At 39.2% G+C, this 25,782-nt stretch overlaps 1 protein-coding gene across 1 annotated transcript in view; it reads left to right on the plus strand.

The window, feature by feature from the left end:
- ADAMTS12 (ADAM metallopeptidase with thrombospondin type 1 motif 12) overlaps window positions 1–25,782 on the plus strand; it is a 142,462-nt gene that overhangs the window by 89,365 nt on the left and 27,315 nt on the right. Inside the window, exons 13-16 of the mRNA XM_054004193.1 lie at window positions 8,980–9,113; window positions 16,654–16,774; window positions 19,422–19,666; window positions 20,999–21,140. Of these exons, the coding sequence (XP_053860168.1) occupies window positions 8,980–9,113; window positions 16,654–16,774; window positions 19,422–19,666; window positions 20,999–21,140 (642 nt within the window). The remainder of the gene's footprint in view (window positions 1–8,979; window positions 9,114–16,653; window positions 16,775–19,421; window positions 19,667–20,998; window positions 21,141–25,782) is intronic.

The raw sequence follows: 25,782 nt of genomic DNA on the forward strand, positions 1-25,782 counted from the left end.
ACATCACTGCACCCAGTGACCACAGCTCTTCCACTGCACAAATATGATTTTATTACTTCCAAACTCAGATCTGAATGGTAGGTGTGCTTGACGTTACAGTGAAAAAGTAATATCTGAAATGGTTCAGTGTTGTGCTGCCCTGTATTGTAGAGGCAGAGTCAATGACTCTGCTTTATAACTTGCTTTGGAACAGCTAGTTATTAAATACAAGGGCATTAAATACTAATAACTGCATTATTAGTATGCAGTATTAGTATACTAATAACTGCATTATTAGTATGCAGTTTGAGTCTTGGTTTGTGCATAAATGTAAGGTGTAGATTATACAATAGAATCACAAAATTGTTAGGGTTTAAAGGAATCTCTGGATTCCTTCCTGCAGTCCTTCAGGAACAGGCTGGAATCATCTTTGTAGCCTCTGCTGGACCCTCTCCAGTAGCTTCTTGCTTTTCTTGTACTGAGGAACCCAGAACTGCCAAACTCTTTCTGATGGATCCCAGGGGCCCATTGGCCTTCCTGGCTGCCGGGGAGCACTGTTGGCTTATGGGCAACCGGTCACCCACTAAAACTCCCAAGTCCTTTTCAGCAGAGCTGCTCTCCAGCAGGTCAGACCCCAGTCTGTGCTTGGGGTTATTCGTCCCCATCAGGACCCTACACTTGCCCTTTTTGAACCCCATTAAGTTTCTCCCTGGCCAACTCTCCCTCCTATCAAGGTTCCACTGAAGGCAGCAAAGCCTTCAGGTGGATCAGCCACTCCTCACAGTTCCATAGCAGCAGCAAACTTGGTAGCAATGTGTTTTTTAATGAAAAAATAAGACAGACAGGGTAGGGAAGATCAGGATTAAACTTCCAGTTTCATTTGCAAGTAGTATTTTTCAGCATGTTACTTGTTTTTTCAGTTATGAAAATAAATGTCTTGAATTGGTTTCCTAAATTTCAGCTACTGTTTCCATGTCACGTAACAAATACAAATTGGTTTCCTAAATTTCAGCTACTGTTTCCATTTCATGTAACAAATACACCATTGAAGATTAATCTGGAGCAGGCAGACTTCCAGTAAAATTTCTGATGAAAACAAATATGGTTGATAGAGACTTTTTTTTAAGAAATCCAGTAAAGCCATGACAAATGCTAACAGCCTAATGTTTAGGACAAAACCAAACCCCAAAACATTTTCTGCAGTCACCTGTCATTGAAATTAAGATTCCAGACCTCTGTTACTCAGGGTGTGCTACTGCAGGGTACAGTGTTCATTCTATTCATGTCCTGTCTGTGACACTGCAACAGAGCAGGTAGTTCTGCATGTGCATTTCTTACAGAAGGTCTGTTTTTAAAGGAAATTGAGAATCATGAGTCAAATGCTTACTGCACACTGGGAAGCAGGGCTGTGCTCTGTCCGTGCTGTATTTCAAAAAGAACTGTTCAGAACTGTACAGACAAACCAGCTCTATGTAAAACACTGTGCTGCTGAGCCTGATACATTTAATCTGGAAAATAATTTGCAAAACCCTTCAAATATCAAGGAGATACTTTTTTTTCTGTGGCCTGAAAACTTATTGACTGTTTTCACCCATTTTCTCAGCAGCCAGAATTTCAGCATAGATTTCCTTGTCTTTCCTTGGAGGCCCTTAATGTTTTCACATTCCGCTGACAATATTTAAAGTGTTTTCTTGCTGCTAAACTCTTAACTTAAAGTAAAACCGGCTTCCTCAGATAGACAGGTTCTCCTGGTAACACTCAAATAAGCAGGGAACTGCCCAAATCCTGTACTGATTTTTCATCTGACATCACTGTATGACTGAGGGCGAGTGGCTCTTGTGGGCACACTGCTTCCAGTTTTGTCCAGCCAGCATTACCTGAAATACATCTGAGTTTCATCTCAGTTTCAAATATTCTTTCACCTTCTATCAGTGGCTAAAGATGTCCTGGGAAAAATACCTGCAAATAAGGTCATGAAACAGTGCTGTCTCTGAGAGACACAACAGTTTGAGCCTTCCTTGCATGTGTGTGTCCAAACAAACCAAGACTTTAAAGAAAAACAAGCCAACCACCAACTTTTCCTTTTTAAACCCCCCACAGAAATGAGCTGATGTTTCAGGTCTCTGGAGATTTACTCACAGTGTCCTCCATATATACACCAACCTTTGCCAGTTCCCTTACTTACTCTCTTAACTTGTGCAATCCAATTTCAAGGATTTTTCACAGCATGCTGTTACTATGTTGTCTTGCTGCCAAGAAGGCTTTGGCTTTTGTAGTGGATTAATCCTGCCTGGACACCAGGCGTCCACCAAAGCCACCTTGTTGTTCCCTTCTTTAGCTGGATAGGGAAGAGAGAATGTAACAAAAGGCTTGTGAGTTGAGATAAGGGCAGGGAGAGATCACTTGCTGATTACCATCGTAGGCAGGACAGACTGGACTTGGGGAAATGTGTTTGATTTATTAGAAACTAAATCAGAGTAGAATAGTCATGGGAGACAGTATTCCTTGAACCTCTCCTACATTAGTCCTTCTCTGCACTCCTTCCTGAACTGCTCCTGCATGGATCCTTTCCACAGGCTGTAGTCCTTCAGGAACAGGCTGTTCCAGAATGGATCCCTGGTGCATGGGTCCTGGCAGGAGCCTGCTCCAGCACAGGCTTCCCATGGGGTCACAGCCCCCTTCAGGCACATCCACCTGCTCTGGTGTGGGCTCCTCCAGGGGCTGCAGGTGGATCTCTGCTCCCCCCTGAACCTCCAGGGGCTGCAGGGGCACAGCTGCCTCACCATGGGCTGCACCTCAGGCTGCAGGGGAATCTCTGCTCTGGCAGCTGGAGCAGCTCCTGCCCCTCCTCCTTCACTGACCCTGTGTCTGCAGAGCTGTTCCTCTCACATGTTTGTATCTTTTCTTCCAGCTGCAGTTGTGCAGATTTTTTTCCACCTTCTTAAATACATAATCCCACTGGTGCTGCCACTGTCACTGGTGGTTTGGTCTTTACTGGCAGTAGGTCCTTCTTGGATCTGTCTGATGTGGGCTCAGTCAGTCATGGGGGAAGCTGCTAGCAGCTTCTCACAGAGCTACTGTGACAGCTACAGCTGGTTTGAAGCTGCACAGATAAAATTGGCCACAACAGAAACTAATTTGGCTAGCTTAGTTCATTAAATAGTAGAAGTAAACAAGACCCTAGGTAAGACAGTGATAAGTTGGATTTTAACTCAAACAGGGGACCTCTGCCAGTCCCAGTCAATCCTGAATGCAGGCATATATTTGGTCAGTGAGCTGGATAGTGTTGAAACCTCGACCAGTTGGTTGTTCAAGCACGGGAATTTTGAACTCCCTATAAAAGGGGGCGTCCATCAATGAGCTTTGTCTGTTGTCGCATGACCTTCAGTGTGTCCAGTTGTGTGCCTGTCTCCAAAAATGTGACCAAATGTGGGGACCTCTGATGTGACACAACAGCTTCTGCTACCCCTATAGACTCCTACTGCCAAAGCCTGGCCACGCAAACCCAGTACAGCTCTTGTTTTAGTATCAGGCATTTTGTATCCTCTCATGCTGCACTTGGGATATAAAGGGGAAAGAAAACGTAATTAAGCTTTCCCAAACCCTGAGTGCACATATAGTTTTTATGTGGAAGTGTCTAGCTGAGGAAATAGACTCCTGAGCCAGACATTCTGCAACATTTTAGGCATTCTCTGTTCCTTCATCCCACTGGGAAAAAACAGTAGATTTTCTGGATGGTCACAATTCTCTCTCCTGGCTTTAATTTAATTTCATAGCTTGCATAAGGCAGTTATAGCAAATGTCAGATACCTAATAGAGAGTCGTTTCTGTTGTATAAATTGTAACTTCACAAGATAACAAAGACATTTTTGAATAGCTAATGATTTAATAAAACAACCAGCTTTAACAAGCAGTCTCACAGAAAAGCAGTAAATCACATCTTGCTGTTTCCTGTTGTTTGAGGTTTCAATTGAGAATTTTCTGGTTCAAATGACTTCATGCCTATTGAGGAACTTGCATAGTCCTGTTATGGAATTTCTCTGGACCTCAGAAACCCATGTGCTCAAGCTGGAGCATCAGAGTACCCCGGGGAATCTTAAAATGATGGAAAACTCCAAGTTCAAGGGTAATAAACTATCCAGCAGCCTGAGCGGGATATTTTCTGAATTTTTCTCATGACCTAGGCCCCTGTCTTGACACTTTGGGCACACTTCAGTATCCACTTCTCTTTCCATCAAACTGACCCTGTGTTTATTTATTTCATACCATTTGACAAATTCTATTTATATGAGTCTGATAGCGTCTCAGGGCTTAACTTCCATCTATAAGTCTTACATTAAATCATATAATTACCTTTATTTTCTGTATCAGTGCCAGGGTCATTTAGTGTATGGTCAGATAGGGGTTGTGTTAAAAATGTTTTAAATTTCATATTTCTTCCAAAATATTTCTGTGTATCAAATAAGGTATGTTTTGATAAAGTCACAGGGGCAGAGCTAACAGGATGAAATGTTCCTGTTTCAAAATTAAACTTCGTTTTGGAGCTCCAGGCTTGGTTAAAGTAATAAGTAGCTTCATCTCAGATTTTTCCCCATTTTGTCTGTTTGGTAATTGCCTTTTCTAATTTTCTTTGTTTGGGATTTCCTCAGTCAATTCTGAGTTCTCACAGAAATGAGGGGTTGAAGAGAAGAGGCTCACCTCTTTTCTTCCTTGTGAAGCTGGGCAAGATACTGAAGCCTTATCTTCTTCTGACAGACACGTTAATCACATCCTTCTTAAGTCAGGTTAAGCTGGATCCCTCCTGCATGTGAACTCATGGGAATCAGCTGTAAGGTAAAAAAAAATTAAATTGGGAAGGAAATATGTTCCTTTCTACTTATCTTCATGTTGTTCTGTTTACACTTGGTGAATCTCAACTTTTTAATAACATACAGAGGGGAAAAATATCACATGCCCAAATTTCAGGACTTTTACTCAGCTTTGCTGATTTGCTTCTTCAGTCTCATTCTAATTACAGATAAGTCACTGGGCCCTTAAGGGAGCTCTGTGACTTGGGATTCCATTACATCTTCTATATATTAGGGAATTGATCATGTCTCTGGTCATATCAGCGGCAGGTGTAAGATGTGAACACCACGTTAAAAAACAGGATATAATTTTTCTGGGCTGCTGAGTGTTGATGGTACTTCAGCTAAAATCTTATGTTCAGCTAGGAGCAAGGCACTGGCAGAGGGATGCAGCCAGACTGAAGAAGGTTGACAGGAGAGCAACATGGAAGTCAGAAAGTCACTGAGAGGGACTTTTTACAAGGGTTAATAGAGATAGGGCATAGGGAATGCCTTTAAACTGATAGAGGGCAGGTTTAGATTAGATACAAGGAAGAAAAATCTTTACAGTGAGGGTGGTGAGGCACTGGCACAGGTTGCCCAGAGAAGTGGTGGGTGCCCCATCCCTGGAAGTTTTCAAGACCAGGTTGTACAGGGCTTTGGGCACTGTGGTCTAATGGAAGATGTTACTGCCTGTGGCAGGGTGGTTGGATAATCCTTTAGATTTCTTCCAGTCCAAAACATTTTATGATTCTGTGATTTGAAGAACACAGATTAAGCAAAGCAAGTTTTGCTCTAGAAAGGAAAACAAGGAGTGAGTTAAATGCCAGCTACTCAGTGGAACATTTAAGGAGTGTTTAGCATGTGTATCCCTGAGCTGGTAGAGATACATGGTCATTACTGAGTGCTCCCAGATTGGATCTAGTATTTCATGTATATACTTGGCTGCAGCAATTTATGTATGTTTTGTCTTAAAAGTTACAAAGATGACAGCCTTTTTGTTAAAATCTCATCATGATTTAATTGAATTTGCTGAAATAACTGAAACTGAACCAGCTGCTTTAATGAGTTCCTTCTGAACAACTCAAGTGCTCCTATTAATCTGAGTTTAATATTTTTAGATTTTATGTCAGAAATAAGAAAAAAAATGGAACTCAGTGCAAGCCTTCCACCATTTCAGGAAACATGTTTGTTTTCCTTGTGTGTGAATTTGGTATCTCTTCTGTGTTTAAAATATTAGGTATCTATTCTATGTAAATAATACTAAAATATTATTTTGGAGGTCGTTGGCTGATTCTGATGCAGTTTATTTACAGTCCTAGAAAAACAGAGCCAACGTCCCTGAGCTCAAACATAATAAATAATAATGATAGGTAGATAAATAAATAATTTTAGATAGTGAATGCCAAATACAGTGCTAGCATAATTTCCTCAGTGGTGGCTTAACCAGCAGATGAAAAATCAAATAATTACCAAACAGAATTGAGTTTTGGGTGGAGAAATAAATACCCTATAATTTCCAGAGGGGCTTCATAAAGAACATACAGAATGAAAAACAGTAAAAATTTGTGGGTTGGGTCTAATTTTAGATCAGTTAACAGAATCAGGAAAAACAGGAAAGCTTTCATACATAGAAAGCATTTATAAGTATGAAAGTTTTTGGGTTTTTTTTGTTTGTTTGTTTGGTTTTTTGGTGTCTTTTTTTTTGTTTGTTTTTACATTTTATTTTTACTTAGCAAAGGAGTTATTTTTCTTTAAAAACTGATTCCAAGTTATAGATTTACAGCATCATAGTTATGGTAGAAATATGCCAGCACTGTCTGCTTCTTCTTATTCGGAGATTTCTGAAAAGAAATTGCTTGTTTTGTCAACACACAGCTACGAGGAGGTACAGATATCAAACTTCTGTTTGACATATTTCATTAGAAACAATGCAAAAGCTGAAATGGCTTTCTGTAAAATCTGTCTATCTGAGCAGGTAGCAGAGTACCTGGCATTGTATGATTCTCCTTGTCATAAATGTATTGTACTTTGTATAGAAAAGTGCTACATTAAGAAAGTAGGCAAGGTGAACCAAAATTTAGAGCACTAAAATAATCACTTTAATCACACTGCCATAAAAAGAATTCTACAGACAGAATTAAAATTACTTGTATCACTTACTATGACAGCTCTTATCAAAGCAGCTGGTGGGTGTTATGGCTGGCAGCTTTCACAGAAGGGCTAAGAGTTTATGAGGATTACAAACTTTATATTCTTGCCTGAAAAACTTTTTTAGCTCCACCTCCACTGATATTCTTGAATACAATTCACATCAGCTGGAATTCCACCAGTTGTTTAACCATGGTCGGTCCATGCATGTGCTCTGGGCCTCATCACTGTTGCACTTTGCGAAGGTATTTTTGTTTGAGAAGCCAGAAGCTCACATTGGTGATAGACCTAAGATGTCATTTTAGCTCTACTGACAAGATGGGGAGAAAAAAGCCTTCATTAAGGTTTTGAATTTCCTCTAGTGTTCTGTTTTGTCTTTTTTTTTTTAATTTGTTTTTGTTCCCAGTTCTGCAGTGTTTCTGTTTACACAAGTGAGATTCACAGTACCAAAGCTCAGGCTTTGCAGGATTCGGCTCTTAATCTGCAAGAACTTTGAGGGGGAGAGTTGCAGTCACCTTTGTGCATTGTGTGGTGTTGTGTGAATGTTGGTGCTGTACAAACCAGAGTAATGAGAGCAAATTTTCCTCCTTCAAAAGGATAAATCCTTTTGTTGGAATTTAATTAGTTTATTTGCATTACCAAAAGATTGCATTTCTCTCATTACCAAAAATTTCTTTAAACACAGTCCTTTCTATGGCATAAACAAAGCCAATAAAGGAGGAAAAGATAAAAATAAATTTATCAACCAGGATATGGAAGGCTTATAGTTAGCCTGCATCCCTCTGAGACTAAGGACGCAGCTTCTGTCAACTCTGTCAGGCACAGGATAAAACTCACTTCGCATTAGCACCTCTGCAGCACAAAGGGTGATAGTTTTAAAATTATTAAATAATGGTGCCTTGAAGTCACTACTGACTGGTGGATTTAAGGCCCACTGCTTTTTTCAGCAAAGCATTTCAGGTTGCTGAGCATGAACAAATTGCTTTAGTACTGGGTGAGACTGGGGTCTTTGAATAGACCAAAACCTGAAGACAAGTCTTGTGTTGGTGTCCTTCATTAATATGATAGTGGATGATTTTTAATTCAGGCAGATAGTTCTGGTTCCACTGCAGAGTTTTCAGAGGGTTACAAAGGCTGGGATTATGTCAGTCCTTGCTTTGACCCTAATTTCAGCTCTAACTCATCTTCCATTCAAAAAATTTATTTATCAGACTTTCTGTCCTTTGTCTCTCTGATGTCTCAGTTTCAAGATTTCCCATTCACAAAGGCCAGTGTCTGTGAGACAGGGAGGTTGGTGTTTGGCTCTTCTTACTCCGTAGATGGAATAGATTAAGGCCTTGATCCATTACAGAAAATCTTGTTTCAGAGGCCACTTGTTGCTCTTGCTACAGCTTTTCTCTTCCCTGTTGCTTCTGTGATAGATCTATCTGAAAATAGCCTGAGTCTGTCAGACTTGAAATATTATCCCTATTTCATAAGTTGTCAAGCAGAAAAAAAAAAAGAAGTTTGAAATTATTTATTAAGTGCCAACAGGTAGATGAAAATGATGAATGACACATAAGATCAGAAGCAGGCAGCTGGCTGCTCTCTGAGAGAGGTTGACAGCAGTGATGAAAAGTTTAAATTACCTCTGAAATCACTCAGTAATGGTGTGGAAAACTTTCTTGTCAGTGTCCTTGGTAATCCCACCCCTTCTCTAGTGATAGCTGGATTTGCTGGTTTCCCATCCTTTTCTCCATCACAGCTGATGGCCTCGTTGCAGCCTTGCTCAGCAGTGGCTGCTGATGTACCAGTGACAGATAACACGCAGGTGTTAGGGGACCAGCCTCCAGCTGCTTCCCACAAATCCACAAGTGCTATTTCTCAGGCCTGTGCCATCCTGGCTCTGCTCAACTCTTCTAATTCTGCCAGTTCTGGCAAATGACAGGGAAAGTGAGCAAATGGTTCAGCAAAGTCCCTGTGCATTGCACTTCAGTGTCCTACTGGCGTGTTGTCTGAGTGAGTGTTCTTGTTTTCCTTTCAGCAAACCCCTGTGAGCTCCACTGCCGCCCAGTAGACGGCAATTTTTCAGAGAAGATGCTTGATGCAGTCACTGATGGCACTCCTTGCTTTGAAGGAAGGCACAGCCGAGATATCTGTATTAATGGCATGTGTAAGGTATTGGGTATGTTTGCATGTTTCTTTCTCTACAATTTAATTTGGAAAAGTTATGGGAAAATGCTTAACCATGCTTTTGGTTAAGGATCAAGGCCAAGTACTCCATTTTATCACATTTTTATAGCAAGTTTATAGCAAAAGCTTTCCAAGTAGACATAAGAGTAATTTCCACCCTTTTTAATGAGTCTGTTTGACTGACTGCTGATTATTTTAGGTGCCTTTTATGTCCTCTGTTTTTTCCCCACTAATTTAAAACTTCAGTTCAAGAAAATCTGTTTCTGATTAGAAGTTTTCACAAAGTATTGTAGCTTTAGGGTTGTAATAGGTGTCACCGCTGTCTGTGGGGTTTTCTATGAAAATGTGATTTAACCATATATGTGTAGCTGTTCTGAGCTGTCTTTTAATAGGATCAGACTTTGCAGTTGAGAGTAATAAAAATTATTTTAGTTTACAACATTGAATTGAATAATGTTATACAATGAGATAATTGGCAAACACAGAGTATATGGCTCAATAATGTTGTGCATTGAAGAATAAGTATAATGGTCTCTGCATATTTTATGTGTTGCTGGCAGATTTCCAGGATGATGTCTGTGTCTGTATGGCATTTAAAGGAGTGCTCTGTGAATTCTATAACCTCCCCAGTCTTAGCATTGCTTTTAGTCACTTCCTTATAAATAAAATGAGTACTTTTCTTGTAGAGGATATATTTACATCTGTGGTTTATTTCTTCAAATTGAGGGTTTGTCCTGTACCTCCTTGAAGCCTAATCACTTTTTTTGCCTTTAGCATCTTTGGAAACAAAAGCAGGACTTGGTGATTTGTGGAAACTAAATTAGCTTATCCAGTATGGGAGTTGTATGCCCCAAACCACTTAATCGTATAAAAATGCAAATGGAAAGTACTTCAAGAAGTTGTCTGTTTCATCCCTTTACAAATTATATTCCTTTTTTGTCATTTTTCACATTCTTTTCTGGAATACTTCTAGTGATGGAAACTTCACATTTTTAATACAGAGGGTATTTGATACACCCTCTTTTTAAACTTCTTATTTTATTAGAATGACAGTGCCTCAGAGACCACTAATAAAATATGTGTTTTAAGCTTTCCTTGCAATACTTGCATTTATGCTTTCCTTGCAATACTTGCATTTATGCAGTTACCAAGACCCTGCTCAAGTTCACAGTGAAGAGATCCTGCTTAACTTTGCTGAGAGCCAGGATAGGCCTTTGAACGGTTCAAGCCAGAATGAATCATATCTTCAGCATATTGAAACATATAGTAGATGTTGCATACCATAGCAGTGCTTTTGACCTTCACTTGGAAGAGACCAATGACCAAATTCAGAAAGGCTGTCCTTGTGAAACATTCATTTTCTGATTTCCAGCCCAGCTGGACTGGGATCACTATGATTAATTTTAGTTTCTATATGCTTTCTGTATTGAAACCTTGCCTGTGGCTGCTCAGATTTATACCTGCTTTAGAGATAGTAAGACTCAGTTAATCCAAATTGGGAGATCAGAGGTGAAAGAGAAGCTAATCTAATTGCAGTTTGTGGAGCCCAGATACACTTCAGCATTAACAGTTCTGTGGACCCAAAGCATTTCTGAGAAATTCCCTCCAAGGTGCTGTCAGTGTTGCACATGGTGACTGCTACTTCACATCTCCTGGCAAACAGATTAATTTGGAGTCAGGATCACAGAATGAACAATATACCCATGTAAAATGAGACCAAATGATGAATAGGTAACCCAAATAGCTCACAGTATTCAAAGATAGCATGCTTTCATCTGAAATAGGTACCCAGCACAACATCTGAGGAGAAGCTTTTTCATGTATTTCATCTAATTTACTAGTATTTGAGTCCAGCTAGCTAAACACAATAGATACATTACAGGTCCTGGAGAATAAATCTGGAAATGCTTTTAATAGAATTAGTCTGGCACATCATTGTGGTCATTTGATTGCAACATGTTGCTAATGATATTAATGGAAAAGACATTCACAAATGTTAAAGTGCTGTTCTGGTTTTCAGAACTGTATCTCACAAGAGCACTTCACATTTGTCCTGAGTACGAAAATAACACTTCACTTTGGTCTGAAATTTAAAAAAAAAAAAAATTAAATTAGTAAGATATCAGGTCCACTGCCTAAATTGCTCACATGTGATTGTCGTGTAGAGTAGCTATTTTTTATCAAGTAAGTTCACAGTTTTCCTACAGTAGCTATTTTTTTATCAAGTTCAGAGTTTTCCTACTGGGTATGTCAAAACAAGATAGATAGATCCAATAAAGAATTTCATCTTCTAAATTAATCTGATTTTAGTCTGATTTTGCATTTTGTCATGAATTTGTTCAGAGCAATCAGAGAAACTGGTCTTTCTTTGATGGCTAAATGTGGATTGAGATGCTTCATTTTAGCTACTGAGGTATACTGGATGCTTTCCGAGCTGGCCTGACAAAGCCACAATGTGCATCTTCAAGTGAGAAGTAGGTACAGACAGACCATTGATTCACTTGGTCCTTTTAATTTATCCAATATCTCCTAATTTTTTTGAAGTGCTGCCTGTGCATCAGTGCTGGATGAAGGCTTACAGTGGTGTGTTGTTTGCGTGGTATTCCTTTAGAACTTGTTAATTTGAAGACAAGCTAATATTGTTAACTCATTTGAAGGCATGGCCTATAAAATATCTGGGTCCTCTCTCAACACTGACCTTACACAGAAGAATTCTGTCAGGAAATCTAACAAGATCTGTCAATAACTTATTCTCAAATCATCAAGCTATACTATGACTGTTGGAATCCTGGATGCTGAGAATTTTAAACTTTCTGTGCTAAAAGGCATAGACTTGCAAGAAAGCACTTCATTTGACCTGAGGCTGTGGAGAAGACTTCCAAAATTGATTAAACAGCACTGGGATTACAAGTGTGTAGTTGGTTAGAAGTGTGTAATATCACAGGCTGGAAAACTTAAGAGTTTAGGTTTTTAGAATATAGTAATGGAGATGAAGCAAGATTGAGGTTTTAGGGCGGAGGCAAGTTGTTCTTTTTCTTCCTTCTTCTTCCTTCTTCTTCATGGGTTTGGGTCGTATCTTGCAATTGGGCAGAAAAGTCCTCATTGCTAGGTCATTTCTTCATAGTAATTTCTTAATTGGGTAGTTTAGTTTTAGTTCAGCCTTAAAAGACCTTGTAACTGTACATCTGAGGCCAGTTTTATGCTGTTTTTCCTGCCTGCAAGAACTGCTCTAGGAGGGCTTCCCCTGTCAGGGGAGCCCCCAGGGAGAAGCCGAACATGGGGCCAGTGAAGCCATATATGACTAGTTTTCTTTTTTACTATATGCCTTAGCACTCATTTTTCAATTGTCGTTTTCCCCCTTTTATTTGGGAGATCTTTAATGCACATAGCCTATATTCCTGTGCTTAAATTATACATCACAACTGCACTCTTAATTTTTACTAGGTGAGTTGTTCCCCCAGTGTTAATGAGTGAAGGTACTGCCACCAGAGTATGGTTGTTTAGCACTGATAATGGGGATTTTTGATTAAGTACAAGCCATCACATCATCTAAAAGTTAAGGCTTACATGTTCTTTGCACTGGAGTGTGCAGATGCTGAGGGTGGAGGATCTGGCATCTCTGATGTTTCTAGCAGGCATTCATCTCCTGCACAGAATTTTGATAGGCCTAAGTGACCTTCAGTCATGCAAATCTGTGGTAAATCACTATTGTGATTGTGAGAGATTGACATTGTACTGGAGAATTACACAGCTGTGTAGTAGGGAAGGAACCATTTTTTTTCTCTTACTGAAAAGCAGATTACACAGCTTGGATTTTTGTGCAGTAACTTCACTGCTTTGCACTATGGTTCAGCTTTCTCCTCCCATTGCTAGTCCAACAGGACATTTGATTCAGACCCATGTAGACAAATTACAAGATAAATTATCGACATCAGGACACATTTCTCTCCATTCAAGGCAATGTCAGGGCCAACATGAAGTAAACATGATTTCTTTATTTGAAGACTTAGTGGGGGAGACAAAAGGAGGGAAGACCTTAAAGTTCAATATAGCATTCACATAATGGATATTGAAGCACTATGTCCCTTCAAGGCCATACCCTTCAGTGACAGCAAGGACTTTTTGTATCTGCACCCCACTGCCAGTCTGACACAAAAGCCTCTCCTTCTGGAAATGGAAAAAGGCCAATATCTCTGGCTGTTTTCCCTTTAGTCACTGAGCAGCAGGAAATAAATTGTTTCTCCTTCCTGTAATTCAGCCGGGCAGTTCAGGTCAGTACATCTGCCTCTGCACTGTGTGCTGTGACCAGAAACAAAGCTGATCTCAGATGCATTAAAAAGGCTCTTTGTGAGTGGGACAATGCCAAAGGGCTGCAGGGAGGCTAAGTTGTGTTGTCTGTGCCATGGCACACAGTGATTCCTGTAACACAGCATGGTTCACAGGCAAAGGGTGCACAAGGTAAAAATATCAGAGCCTAATTGCTGCTAATATTCTTTCCTGCTTTATAACCTGCATTAGTCTCCAGAGCTGCTTTAGCAACTGCTTGTCAGAAATTCATCATAGAGTTCAGGTCGGAATGGACCTTAAGTATCATCTAGTTCTGGACTGTATGTGCACATTAATGGGTCATATTGACCTTCTGGGAAGTTTGAGGCATGTTTAGAAAATGCAGCAAATGCATCCACAAGAATAAGAATAAAGAGGAAAGCAAGTAAAAAGAAGAATGAAGCATCTTGAAATTATTCTAATGGATGGCAAAAATAATGTGGTATTCACTGGAGTGATAAAGGAAAACATGGTCTGGAAATTGAAGTTCATGGAAATGTATCTGGAGTAAATGAATGCTGTTTATTCTGACACATGAGAATATTGCTTTGTGATGGTTTTTAATGCCTTTGTAAGATGAGGCCCTGCTGTTAGATGTGAAGGTCATGGCAACACCAGCAGCACCCAAGGGCTGGGGAATAAAGCAAAGGCTTTATTTACTGTAGCAGAGTAAATTGCCCTGCCTCTTTCTTGGTTATTCCAAAACCCCAGGAATGTGTAGGAATGTTGCATGTATAGATGAGGCTCATATCTGATCAGATAGAAACTCTTTCATATATCAGAAGAACCCTGAAATACAAACTGCTGCTATTATTGGAAGGGACAAAGGGATTCCCTTCACATCACAGTGATGCCATATTTTGATGCCATAGACCTGTCGCTAAAGGAAATGGTCAAGTGGGAAAGATCTGAGCTGATTGTGACTGAGCTGATGGAGTACAGCCCGTGCAGAAGCACTGATTTGCCAATCCCAAAGGCAGGGAAGTGATGATACTGTGTTGCTGCCATCTCAGTTAGAGCCAGGGCTGCAGCTGTTCTAGTCAGAGCTAATTAGTTAAACCGTTGGGGGTTTTTACACCACACAGTACTTGGAAGGGAAATATGCTCAGTGATGTTCATTTCAAAGTATCTGATTGACACTGTGAACTAGATAAATTAATTCTGTGTGCAGCCTCTCAAACAAGAATGCACAGTGAATAAAGAAGGACAGAAACCTTTTCCAAAATATGAATATGATAATTTGGCAAAAAATATACAATTTGAAGACAAGTAATTTTTAGGGAAGTTCAAAATACAAGCTCCCAGCAGTCATTAATCATATTTTCTAATAGCAAAGCACAAAGCATAAGAGTTCCATCTTCAGACTTTACCCACCCTTTTGTTAAAGTATATATGTGCATAGTATAGAAAATAATCTTCAAATTCTATGACTCTCCAGAGTGTCTTATTATTTCTCTGGTCTAATAATAGGCCAGATAACTATGACTTCACTCTTTGCAGGTGATTAACAGATGTACTAGTAGTACAGTTGATATACTGTGGAATGTATCGCTGAGAAAACAGCAATGCTTCGGCCTCTCTAAATTATTAGGAAGTGTTAAAGATAAACTGGTGAAGAGACAGATCTGAACTCCCGGAAAGATAAAGAAACATCCTGTTAGTGCAGCAGTGGCATCTGTGTATTCTGAATAGTTGATTTAATCCATCCCAGTCAAATAGCTACATACTTGGAGGCAGAAAGTTAGTCACCTTGCTGACATATTGTTATCTCTGTAACCTTCTGTACTGCTCATAAGTGTGGTCCTTGGCGCCAGGATCTGTCTATGTGCAAGACATTACAAAACCTTTCATTTTTTGAAAGTGGTCTTCTACTGAAAGGAGGGAGAAGCTAAGGCTGCTGCAGAACCTTTTGACATAGCTGTGACTTTTCAGAGTTGGTGTGAAAGGTGCTGGATATGAATTGGCAGTAAGTGATGGATGCATCTTTTTTTTGAATCTTCTTTTAAGTGATACAGTTTGGCACCATCTGTAGCTTGAGGTCTTTCCTTGCTTCTGCTTCTCACAGTTTCTCTAATTGTTCATTAAATCCTTGGCACTTAGACAAATGTTCATGTGTTTCTTAAGCTGAAAATGATAGAAAAATACTAGAGAATGCAGGAGCCTGTATACTTCGATTAGTCAAATAGATGGATTTTCCTGTCAGAATCTTGCAGAAAAATACAGTAGCTGATGTACTGAAGATAAAATAAAATCAACATCAAAAGAGGTTTATATATCAGATTTTCATACATCAAGAGGGTTTTAGACAGGTTGGCAGGCATAGCACCTGAAAGCTTATTTTGAGAAAAATCAGCTGAGAAAACCTGTCTTGGAGTGACTTTTTGATACTGTATCCTCTATCTCAAACCAAGACAAAACCTTGACATTCTACCAGACTTCTGGCTATTCATCTGTATCACAGGCCTCCAGGTATCTTAGATGCTATTAGCAACCACTAAGTGTTGGACTTTATGCTGCATTATGCAATCTTGCTTGTTTTTAAAGAAAGGCAGAAAAAAAATCCCAAAACCAAATGCAAATTCTGTCGAAATTTAAAGACATTAGAGCACAGAATTTTTGGGTTGGGCATGGAAGTTTTTTCCTGACTCAGGATGAATACATTTTCCCTGACTTTCTTCCTGTTGCAAGCATAAACTGAAAAATCAGTTTTTACTAGAACTTGACCCACTTGACCCACTGTATCTGGACCCATGCCCCTATGCTGGCAAGGTGGAGAGTCATTGATGCCTGCTGAAAAGTTTCTTCATGCCAGGGGGTTGACTGTAGTAGACATTCTGTGCTGTGAGATGGCCACAAAAAGCTGGCAGAGCTTTCAGTTCTGTTACTACATTGTATTCCCAGGAACCTGTGGATGGCTCTATGACATAAGAAAGCAGACACAAATCCTAGATGTAGTACCCAGTCCCAGATAATGAGGCCATTTGAGACATTTCTGTCTCAACTGACTGGTCACTACTGTATGTTTTGTGACATGGTGATGGTTATTGTTTATTAGTTTGTTTTTCACCTTGGTGTAAAACACTATACAGTATATATGCTACTATACTACTACTCCCCTGCTCAAAAGTCCAGTGATAGATGAGCACTCAGTAATTCATTGTGGAGGCTGCATTTATTCTGACACTGTTTTTCCTTCTAGGCTGTTGGCTGTGATTATGAGATAAATTCCAATGCAACAGAAGACCAGTGTGGAGTTTGCCTGGGAGATGGCTCTGCTTGTCGTACAGTGAAGATGATGTTTAATCAAAGTGAAGGATTTGGTAATATGGGTTCTTCCTTTAAATCCTTCCATTGGTGAAGTAATTTCTCTATGTAAAAATGATTAAAGTGCTTCTCATTTAAAACTGAGTGGTCATCTATGTTGGAAATTGTAAATGGGTGTTTCAGTGAATCATGCTTCTGCCAGAAAAAAATGCATGCTCTGTGCATAGTCAGATCTGGTCATCATTTGATCTGCAATGCTGTGCTAATGGCCTGAGTAAAACTACTCTTTTCTCACTGAATTGGGAAAGGAGAAACAAGTTCTTCAGTCCTTGTAGAGCTGTGCATACAGCAAAAGTTTCATTAATTTGTTCATATCTGTTTTGGTAGCATGTAGATTTAATTTTAAGGAAGGGAAGGATTAATAGCCTCTGAGGGTTGCCAATTCACAGCTGTGCAGAAGCACCCACAATAAGGTTGCTCCAGGATTTAATGAGCCCAGTGTGTAGGTAAGACAGCTGACATTTTGACTGTTATTGAATCTTGGATCTCTAGATTCTTATCAAATGAAACCACATAACCAGGAACAATTACATAAACACCATCCACAGAATTTTAAGACAAAAATTTATTATGTTGAATGACAAGCTCAAAAGCTTGCTGCTGATTAGCTTTCCTTTCAAAATCTGATAATGTTTATTGGGAATCAGCAAGAGGCTCTGGGAAATCAGGAAGTAATTGAGCTGGTGGGGAGGGCCAGGGTGAAGGCAGAAGGCAGAAAATGATACACTGAACAAATGGTAACTTCCCTTACCAGACAGTTGCAATACATTTAAAATAAGGTTTATGTGCAGCAGCAGGTGATTCAGACAAAAATAACTATGCAAAAATCTTGAAAGGATATACAGGTTTTTGTGTTGTAATAGGATACAAATTGTCTTATAGTTTTTATGCTTTGTGTTTTGAACAAATGTTATTCTAATTAAATAGAAAAAAAAAAAAACAAAACACCAACCCAACCCTACTATAAAAAGACACCAACATTGCAAAGCCAAGCTGCCAGGATGTGACGTAATTAAGATTTTCCATGCTGTTAATTTGTCCTGGTTGTAAGTATGCCTTCTAATCAAGCCTTTAGTTACATAACCACACTCTGTGTTTATAACATCTCTTCACTGAATGAATAGAACATTTGGGAGAATCATTAGACTTGGTTACTTACTGTAGACCTAGACCACTGATTTCCTGAATAATAGAAGTCATTCAGTGAGTTTCCAGATCTTATTACTTCATTCACTTAGAAAAAACTGATTCACTTAGGAAAAAATCTTTGGATTTCCACAGTCAGTCAAGGAGACTTGCAAAAGGTAACATTCAAAGAATGCTCCTTCTTAAGCATCAATCACTGGAAATCCATATATATAATTATATATCAATCTAATTAGGAAAGACGTGAAGTAGACAGATTCTATTTTGTACCATAGGCAGCATAGGACATTTTAACAAATATTTATTACACCACAAAAGAGCTGCAAAGAAAATCAGATGTTAAGGACTCTTGGGCACTTATTTACAGCAGCAGGTTATTGTGCAGCACATAAATAGTTCTGGTAGGAGAAGAACATTGATACTGAAGATTGCTTAGCATGCCCAGTGTGGTTTATCTCACTCGTGTGAGATAAATCAAAGGTGATAAGCTCATTTCACAAAAAAAGGTGAACGGGATGTGACTCTCAGAATTTAATTCATGACCTCAGAAAGGTGTGATGAGAACTGGGGAACTCATGTTCCAGTCTTGAAGTAAACCAGCACAAAAGGCAGCTCACACCCCCAGTGCACCAGCTTGTAACAATGTCATGCATCTAATTTCTTGAGCTCAGCTAGGGGCAATAACAATAAAGCTACCTGTGTTTGTGTTCAAGTATCTATGTGAACTTCCTATTTTTACAATTTAGTAGCAACAACAACAGCGGCTTCCTGTAAGGTGAGAAGCACAGCGTCATCGCATATTGCCTGTGATGTGAACAAATTTCTGTAATAGATGCTTTGGGTCATTCTTAACACACAGACCAAAAATCTCTAAACAGATAGCTACCCATGAAGAGCCCTTGAACTTTGTTATGAAGATTGGTAGTTTACAAAAATGTGCTGAATTTATAGTAGTAATTTGAGGTATTTGAATAACATTATTTTGTTATTATTGTTGTTGTAAGGCACACAGTCACAGAGAAGTTAAATGCCTTAAGAGAAGGCACATGGAATTCTGTGCATACCTGTACATTGGGTGCAGATGAAAATGTTCTTTGCAAATTGAAAAAAAACCTTTCCCACAACAGGCTGTTAACTTGCTAGAACACCCTGGCATTTCTCCAGATTACAGTATGCCAGAGCCCTCGGGCATTGTTATGGAAATGTTGACACTCTTGTGTGGAGTAGATTTCCCCTGGCACAGCTCTGAAAGTCATTCACCTCCTCATCCCTTCTAAATACCACTGGCATTGCCTAAACACTATTCCCCAACTGATACTAGAAACCCTGACTCAGAAAGTCATACTATTAACAAACTTCGTGACACTATTAACAAGCTTTGTGACAGCACATTTGTGTATTTTTTCAAGCAAAGCTGTTGTTTTAATCATCTTACAAATAAGTAAAATGCAGTGACATTTCTGTTGTTCACCTACATAAATTTTTCTTGTCTCTTAGGATATGTTGATATTGGGCTAATTCCAAAAGGTGCAAGGGGAATCAAAGTCATGGAAGTTACAGAATCAGGAAATTTCCTTGCTATGCGAAGCAAAGATCCAGAAAAATACTACCTGAATGGAGGCTTTATCATCCAGTGGAATGGTGAATACGAAGTGGCAGGCACAATATTTCAGTATGACAGAACAGGGGATCTAGAAAATTTGACTGCTCCAGGACCCACCAATGAATCAATATGGATTCAGGTAAACAATAGATCAGGAGCAGAACCTGCTCGCTTGCATGGCAGCAGAATGTGCTGGGGCCCTGGAAGTGGGGCTGGGAAAATATGTATGTTGGTATATAAAGCTCTATTAATGTGCTGTCTTGAAAAAAAAAACCAAAAAAAGTTGAGCTCTTTTGGATAGAAATAATCACTTTGCTTTTGAGGGTTGTTCATACTGCCTAAGAGCACAAGTCCTATATTGCACATTTGTTAAAGGCTGGTATAATCCTGTGCTGCCACTAGGACAGGGATCCTATTGCCTGTAGATGGTCAGTTCTTTGCCCAAACTTTCTTATCTCTTGTACTAAATTTGACGAACACATGGCTGTGATGTGAACCAGATCCAGATGAAAAATAAGTTGTTACAAAAAGGGAGCTGATGTCAGCCTGTGCACAGTGAGAGCTAGGGACGGCTGACAGCAGTGACAGTTTACACAGAGCAAGAAAAGCATACAACATTACACAGATGGATTAATTGCTTATGGTAGGTGAAACTCACCCATTTAACATCCACAGAGGCTGATTTCTTTTGTTTCTTTCATGTTATTTTATGGATTCTGACTTAAGCATAACCAGCTTCTGTCAGTTCTGAAAAAATAATTTGGAAGTAGCCCGTTGATCTTTGGAAGTATCTCTCATGGCTTGTTTGCATATGTATCCACCATGCAATCAAAAGAATTGTATTAGGGGTTTGATGGGAGACCACTTTCACACTTTGAATGTCTGGTGAGAAGAAAAAACTAATGAGTGCTCAGACTTCACTTTTAGTACAACTGGGAAGAAGAGTAAAAGTTCATGGCGGAAATATTTTCCCCTTGATTATGTTTACTTTCTGCCTCTCAGGTAAATTTCTTGAGTGCTCCTTCTCAGCTGCAATTTTTCTTCTTAATTCAGAAACACTGAAAAATAATATTAAAGCACTGACTGAATAGCATCTGTAATTTTCTGACTTAACGGTTGTTTTGTAACAGCTATTTCAGAAGGTACTAAAATTATAATTAATAATGGAGATAGGCAATAGCTCTTAATCAACAGCATAGGGATGCTTTGGATGGATCTTATAGTCAGTAGAATACCAATTATGGTGACCCATTTATTCCCACCTGTATTTGCAGAAATGTGTGGTAAACAGCTGTGTCTTTGAAAAATTCATGTATACCACTTTCGACAAAGAAGTGGAAATTTTGCAAGTCTGCTTCTCTGAACTGGTAGCAGACTTTATGGGCAGTTTTAATTATTCCAGTTTAACACTTTGAAAGCTTTTGACTAGTAGATTATTAATTAAACAAATAATAAACCCGACTCTCTCCAGCTGCTTTTTCAAGAAACTAACCCTGGAATAGAGTATGAATACACTGTACGCAAAGAAGAAAGTAATGAGAATGAGGTTGGAGAGCCAGAGTATTTTTGGCAATATGGAGAGTGGACAGCCTGCAGTGTTACCTGTGGAAGAGGTAATTCCTCACTTCCTTTTTCTCTTACTGTTTGCCTTCATTTCAGATGTAGTCCTCAAAGAGGTAATGTTCTTTAGTCTGCATTTGGTGGGAAATCAGATCACATGGTTACAAAAAAAATGTGAGGAATCACTTGTTCACTTTAAGGGTGGTAGAGCACTGGAACAGGCTGCTCAGAGAGGCTGTGGAGTCTCCTTCTCTGGAGACATTAAAACTCTGCCTGGTTGTGATCCTGTGCAGTTTGCTCTAGGAGACCCTGCTTTAGCAGGGGGGTTGGGCTACATGATCTTCCATGGAAGGAACCTGAAGAGGTTCCTTCCACCCCAGCCATTCTGTGATTCTATGAATAATGTATTTTGACTTCTAAATAAGCATTTTTTAAATTTTATAAGTCAAATAGGTTTCTAAAACACCTGCCCTGAAATTCTCAGCTTCTGTGAACCAAAATAAGAAGGTACAGTTTTCTTTGTCTTCATAATTTTTTTGTTAATACTGTTCACCATAGCCCTTCTTTGCAGCAATACAAATTTATAGCCTATTGTTTCCCTATTAAGTCTTTTCTAAATAATAACTACAAAAAAAATTGTTCATTTCTGTCCTGCCTTGACAAGCAATAACTCTTTTTTGTGCATTGCTCAATAATTACTTAACTGCAATTAGTCTTGAGAACTTCCATGTGTTTGCCAGTTTGGCAATAGCTTGGCTACCACTGCAGTTATACTGTAGTTCTGTGCAGCACATTAAACCAGACAAGCAGAATGATGACTGTGAAGTAGGATCTAACAATAGGTCTAGAAGTTGGCTTCTGGTAACTCACACAAAATGCTAGCAGGAGAATTTCCTCTGAGGTAGCTAACATCAATGAGATAAAGTTAATATTTGTAGTAAACCAACAAAAGGATAAAGAAAGCAAATCTTTACATTAGTATTTTTTTTTATCCGTCTATTGTGGGAATAATTTTGAAAATGTGATGAAAAAGTTGTATGTGAAGGAAAGTCTGAACTTGGGGGAAAGGAATTGTAGCCTTCTGCCTGAATTAACTCTTGATTTTCACAGGACAGTAAAAGAATTCTGGAGATACAACCATAATCTTGTTCTTTGACCATTCTGTACAGTTTGAAAACTGTACAGAAGAGTAGAAGATCAGTGTTGCAACCAGACCAATAATATGAGAAAAACCTTTTCTAATGCTAGAGTATTGTTAATGGTTTTTGGTAATTACTGCTTTTTTAACTGCTTTGTGGAAGAAAGGAAAAAGGACAAACAAGTGTTGTAACAAACCCAGTTGTGATTCTAAAAGTAGTGATGATTGCAGGAATAACATTTTTAAATCTCTTCTGCCAGAGACGATTCTAAAATGATGCATTTTCAGTGGTTTAGACAAAAGGCATTTTATGACCTAATTTTATAAGATTAAAAAAGAGAACTTTTAAAAGCCTAGTATAAAATATCCCATCCCAAAACCATCCACATATTATTTGAAGATATTTATATATATATAATCAACATATTATAAAGATGTGTGTTCATTCATATATATGTATGCTTGATTAGATAGATGTTGTGGTTTTTTTTTTCTGGTTTTCTTTTTTTTTTTTTGAGAAGAGTCTCTCAGCACAAAACTTTATGTGCTTTCTGATGGGGAGACACCCACCTTTTTCTTTAAGTAGGTGCCCAGAACAAGTGGTTTTGCTTAATTATGTTCTGTAAGTTTTATTTCTGATACCTGCCTAATTCTGAGTCATGTTTAATGTAAAAATTGTTATGATAAAAAGGGAAAAGGAGGGGAATGTGTTAGTAGACTGTTTGTTATGCTGTTTTGAGGTTCTTCTTACATTAGCTGCAGTTTTCCCAGAGCTGTTTCTCACTAGGTAAATTGTAGCCCTGTGTACTCTCTTCTGGCTAACAAACTGTGATGTAGCTTCGATTTCTGCCACATGAGTTACTTAGATAACTGTGGTATGTGAGGTTTTTTCAGTTCTTATTTACTAACTGAATTCCTCTCTTACCTGCATTTTTGCTCTTAGTAGGTGTTTCTTGAGCTTGCTGCCTTTGTATAAGTAGAAATCATGTGTTTCAGACAAGATTACACACTTGGTGGCATCAGTTGGAAGGGAAACCAAGAGGTGCATCCCAGTTCATGAAGGGCACAGACACCTCACTTCTCTGCATTCCTTCATGGACAGAAGAAAATAAATTAATAAACCTGTAGCTCTCTTTCTCCTGAGATACAGATGTTTAGAGAAGTAACTGGACAGGTCTAAAGAAGGATGTAGTTTGCTAATACAGTGATGCAGAGTATTGTCTCTCACTCCCTGCTCATGAAAACAGAGAAATCCTGGCACAGAGTTTCAGTGCATCACTTGGAGCGGGGAAGTCTGATATGCCAATCTGCCTGCAGCTTTCTGCAGGTTCACATTGTATTTGGTTGCGCTCTGGGCCATTGGGATGTGGACCAGCATTATTTTTCATAGCACCACTAAGGCTGGAAACACCTGCAAGATCAGGGAGTCCCAATCCTTGATCAAACACGACCTTGTCAATTAAACTGTGGCCCTAAGTTCCATATCCAGTTGTTTCTGGAACATTTCCTGGGATGGTGACTCCACCACTTCCCTGGGCACCCTGTTCCAATGCTTGACTGCCCTTCCAGTGAAGAAATTCTCTCTGATGTCCAGCTGACTTCCCCAAAACTTCCTTCTGGCTGTGAAAAATGTGATTGATTTTATGTGAATGTTCACTCTGCTTAGATTCAGAACTTACTGCTGTTGGCAGTAACACACTTGTTGTACCAAATCACTGGCATTTTGAAGTGTTCTGAGAAGTTTATAAAAGTGCACTGAAGTAGACAATATCATCTTCTGCTGTGGCTGTACTGCAGGACAAGTGTTATTGAAGATAAACCTACATGGAGATAAATAAGAAAACTGTATTTATTTAGCCTAATGTTAGTAATAAATAGCTGTTAAGGATTATTGCAATTACCATTTGGTAAACAATAAACCAATATTTTTAGGATAAAAAGGAGGACCAAGAAAGATGAACTGCTGAACTAACTTTGACAGCCACAGCCAGTAGGAGAAACTGATCCTTACCTAGACTTCTGTTCTCTTGGCAAACCAGGACCTGCCAAAGATCCAGCACAGGTCCTTTCATGATCACTGGCCAAAAACACAACAAAAAATCCAAGGGTACTTCAGCCTTTGGTGGCCACAGAAATCAGGACAATACAAACAAATGCTTTCTGGAGCCAAGAAAGAAAATTTGTATTAGGGTATAAGAAATTGGGCTACAGGCAGGGCAATGGACTGATACAGGAAATCTTCATCAGTCCTAAGAGAAAAAAATATGATTTAGCCCTGGGGTGCAGCTCCTTATCCATGGGAAATATACCCAGAAAAAGTCCCAGTGATGAATAAAGACTTTGTACAGTGAAGCTGTCTCTTCCCAGAATGAGCCCGGGGTAGCTCTCTGGACATATTTTCCCTCAGATTCTTGGCCTCAAGGTAGCACCATGCCATGCCCTGATGTGTATCCTTCTCCAGCTCCACTGCAGTGGAGAAATAGAAGATTCACATGTTCTCATGGCTTCCTTCATTTCCTTCATGTGCTCCCACCTTTTGTAGTGTCAAAGAAGGCTCTGGCCAGTCTACTGTAATGCCACTGAATGGGAAAAAATACTCTTTGAAAAATCAAGGTTTTCTGCATGCAGGGAAAAGGAGAACACACTGCATGCAAGGAAAAGGAGAACACACTGCAATACTGATACTCATTTGCAATGTAGAAAATAGATAAGTAGTTACACTGCAATCCAGTTCATGGCAAACAAGCACTGAAGGGGATAATTTGTAGTAAATGTCATAATCCTCTCTCTGTCCTCAGTGCAGGACAGGTTAAATCTCTTCCTCCTGTTTGCTTTATGCTGAAAGGAATTGCTTTGCAGTCAGAATGTGTGCACGCTGGTGTCCTGCAAACTGCTGCACCCTCTGGACAAGAGCTGTCCCACCAGAGCCTGCTGTCAAGACAGCAGGTAGAGCCTGTAAGCTTTTGTACATGCAGATTAATCTGCATGTGTCACTGAGGTTCTTTTCTAGACCAACTACCTATTATTCCTTCTTTAAATAATCACAGAACAGGTTATATCGGAATTACAAGTATAAATGCTTTCTCCTTGTCTAAAGGCTTTGTTCTTGTTTCTTAGAACCAGCTTTGAGTGGCATTAAATGTAACAAAAAGCACAGCACAGTACAGTTGCAACTAAGGGAGAATATTAGCCAATATCAGAAGTTTGTTTCTCCATAGATAGTATCGGTAATTGGCAGATTTTCAAAGCTCTGCAAAAGAACTTAACTCTAAGATTCTTTTTTGGGGTTAACAGTTATGTGCCCTCTAAATCCTTCACAACTTTTATAAAGGCCACTCTACAAAATTATCTCCAAGTGTTCCTAAACTTGCAGTGCTGTTTTTAGAATACAAAGGTCACTCTGTTTCCATTCACTGTTGGGTGTCTGAGTTTTATAGCACTGAGAATGTAAAGACTAAAACTTGTATTCTGTGCATAACTTGTGCATGCGCAGAATATAATTTGCTCATTCAAATACAAAGTGAACTCCTTGCAGACTATCTAAGTGCATAACTGAG

The sequence above is a fragment of the Vidua macroura genome, chromosome Z, assembly GCF_024509145.1.
Source record: "Vidua macroura isolate BioBank_ID:100142 chromosome Z, ASM2450914v1, whole genome shotgun sequence".
NCBI classification, from domain to species: Eukaryota; Metazoa; Chordata; class Aves; order Passeriformes; family Viduidae; genus Vidua; species Vidua macroura.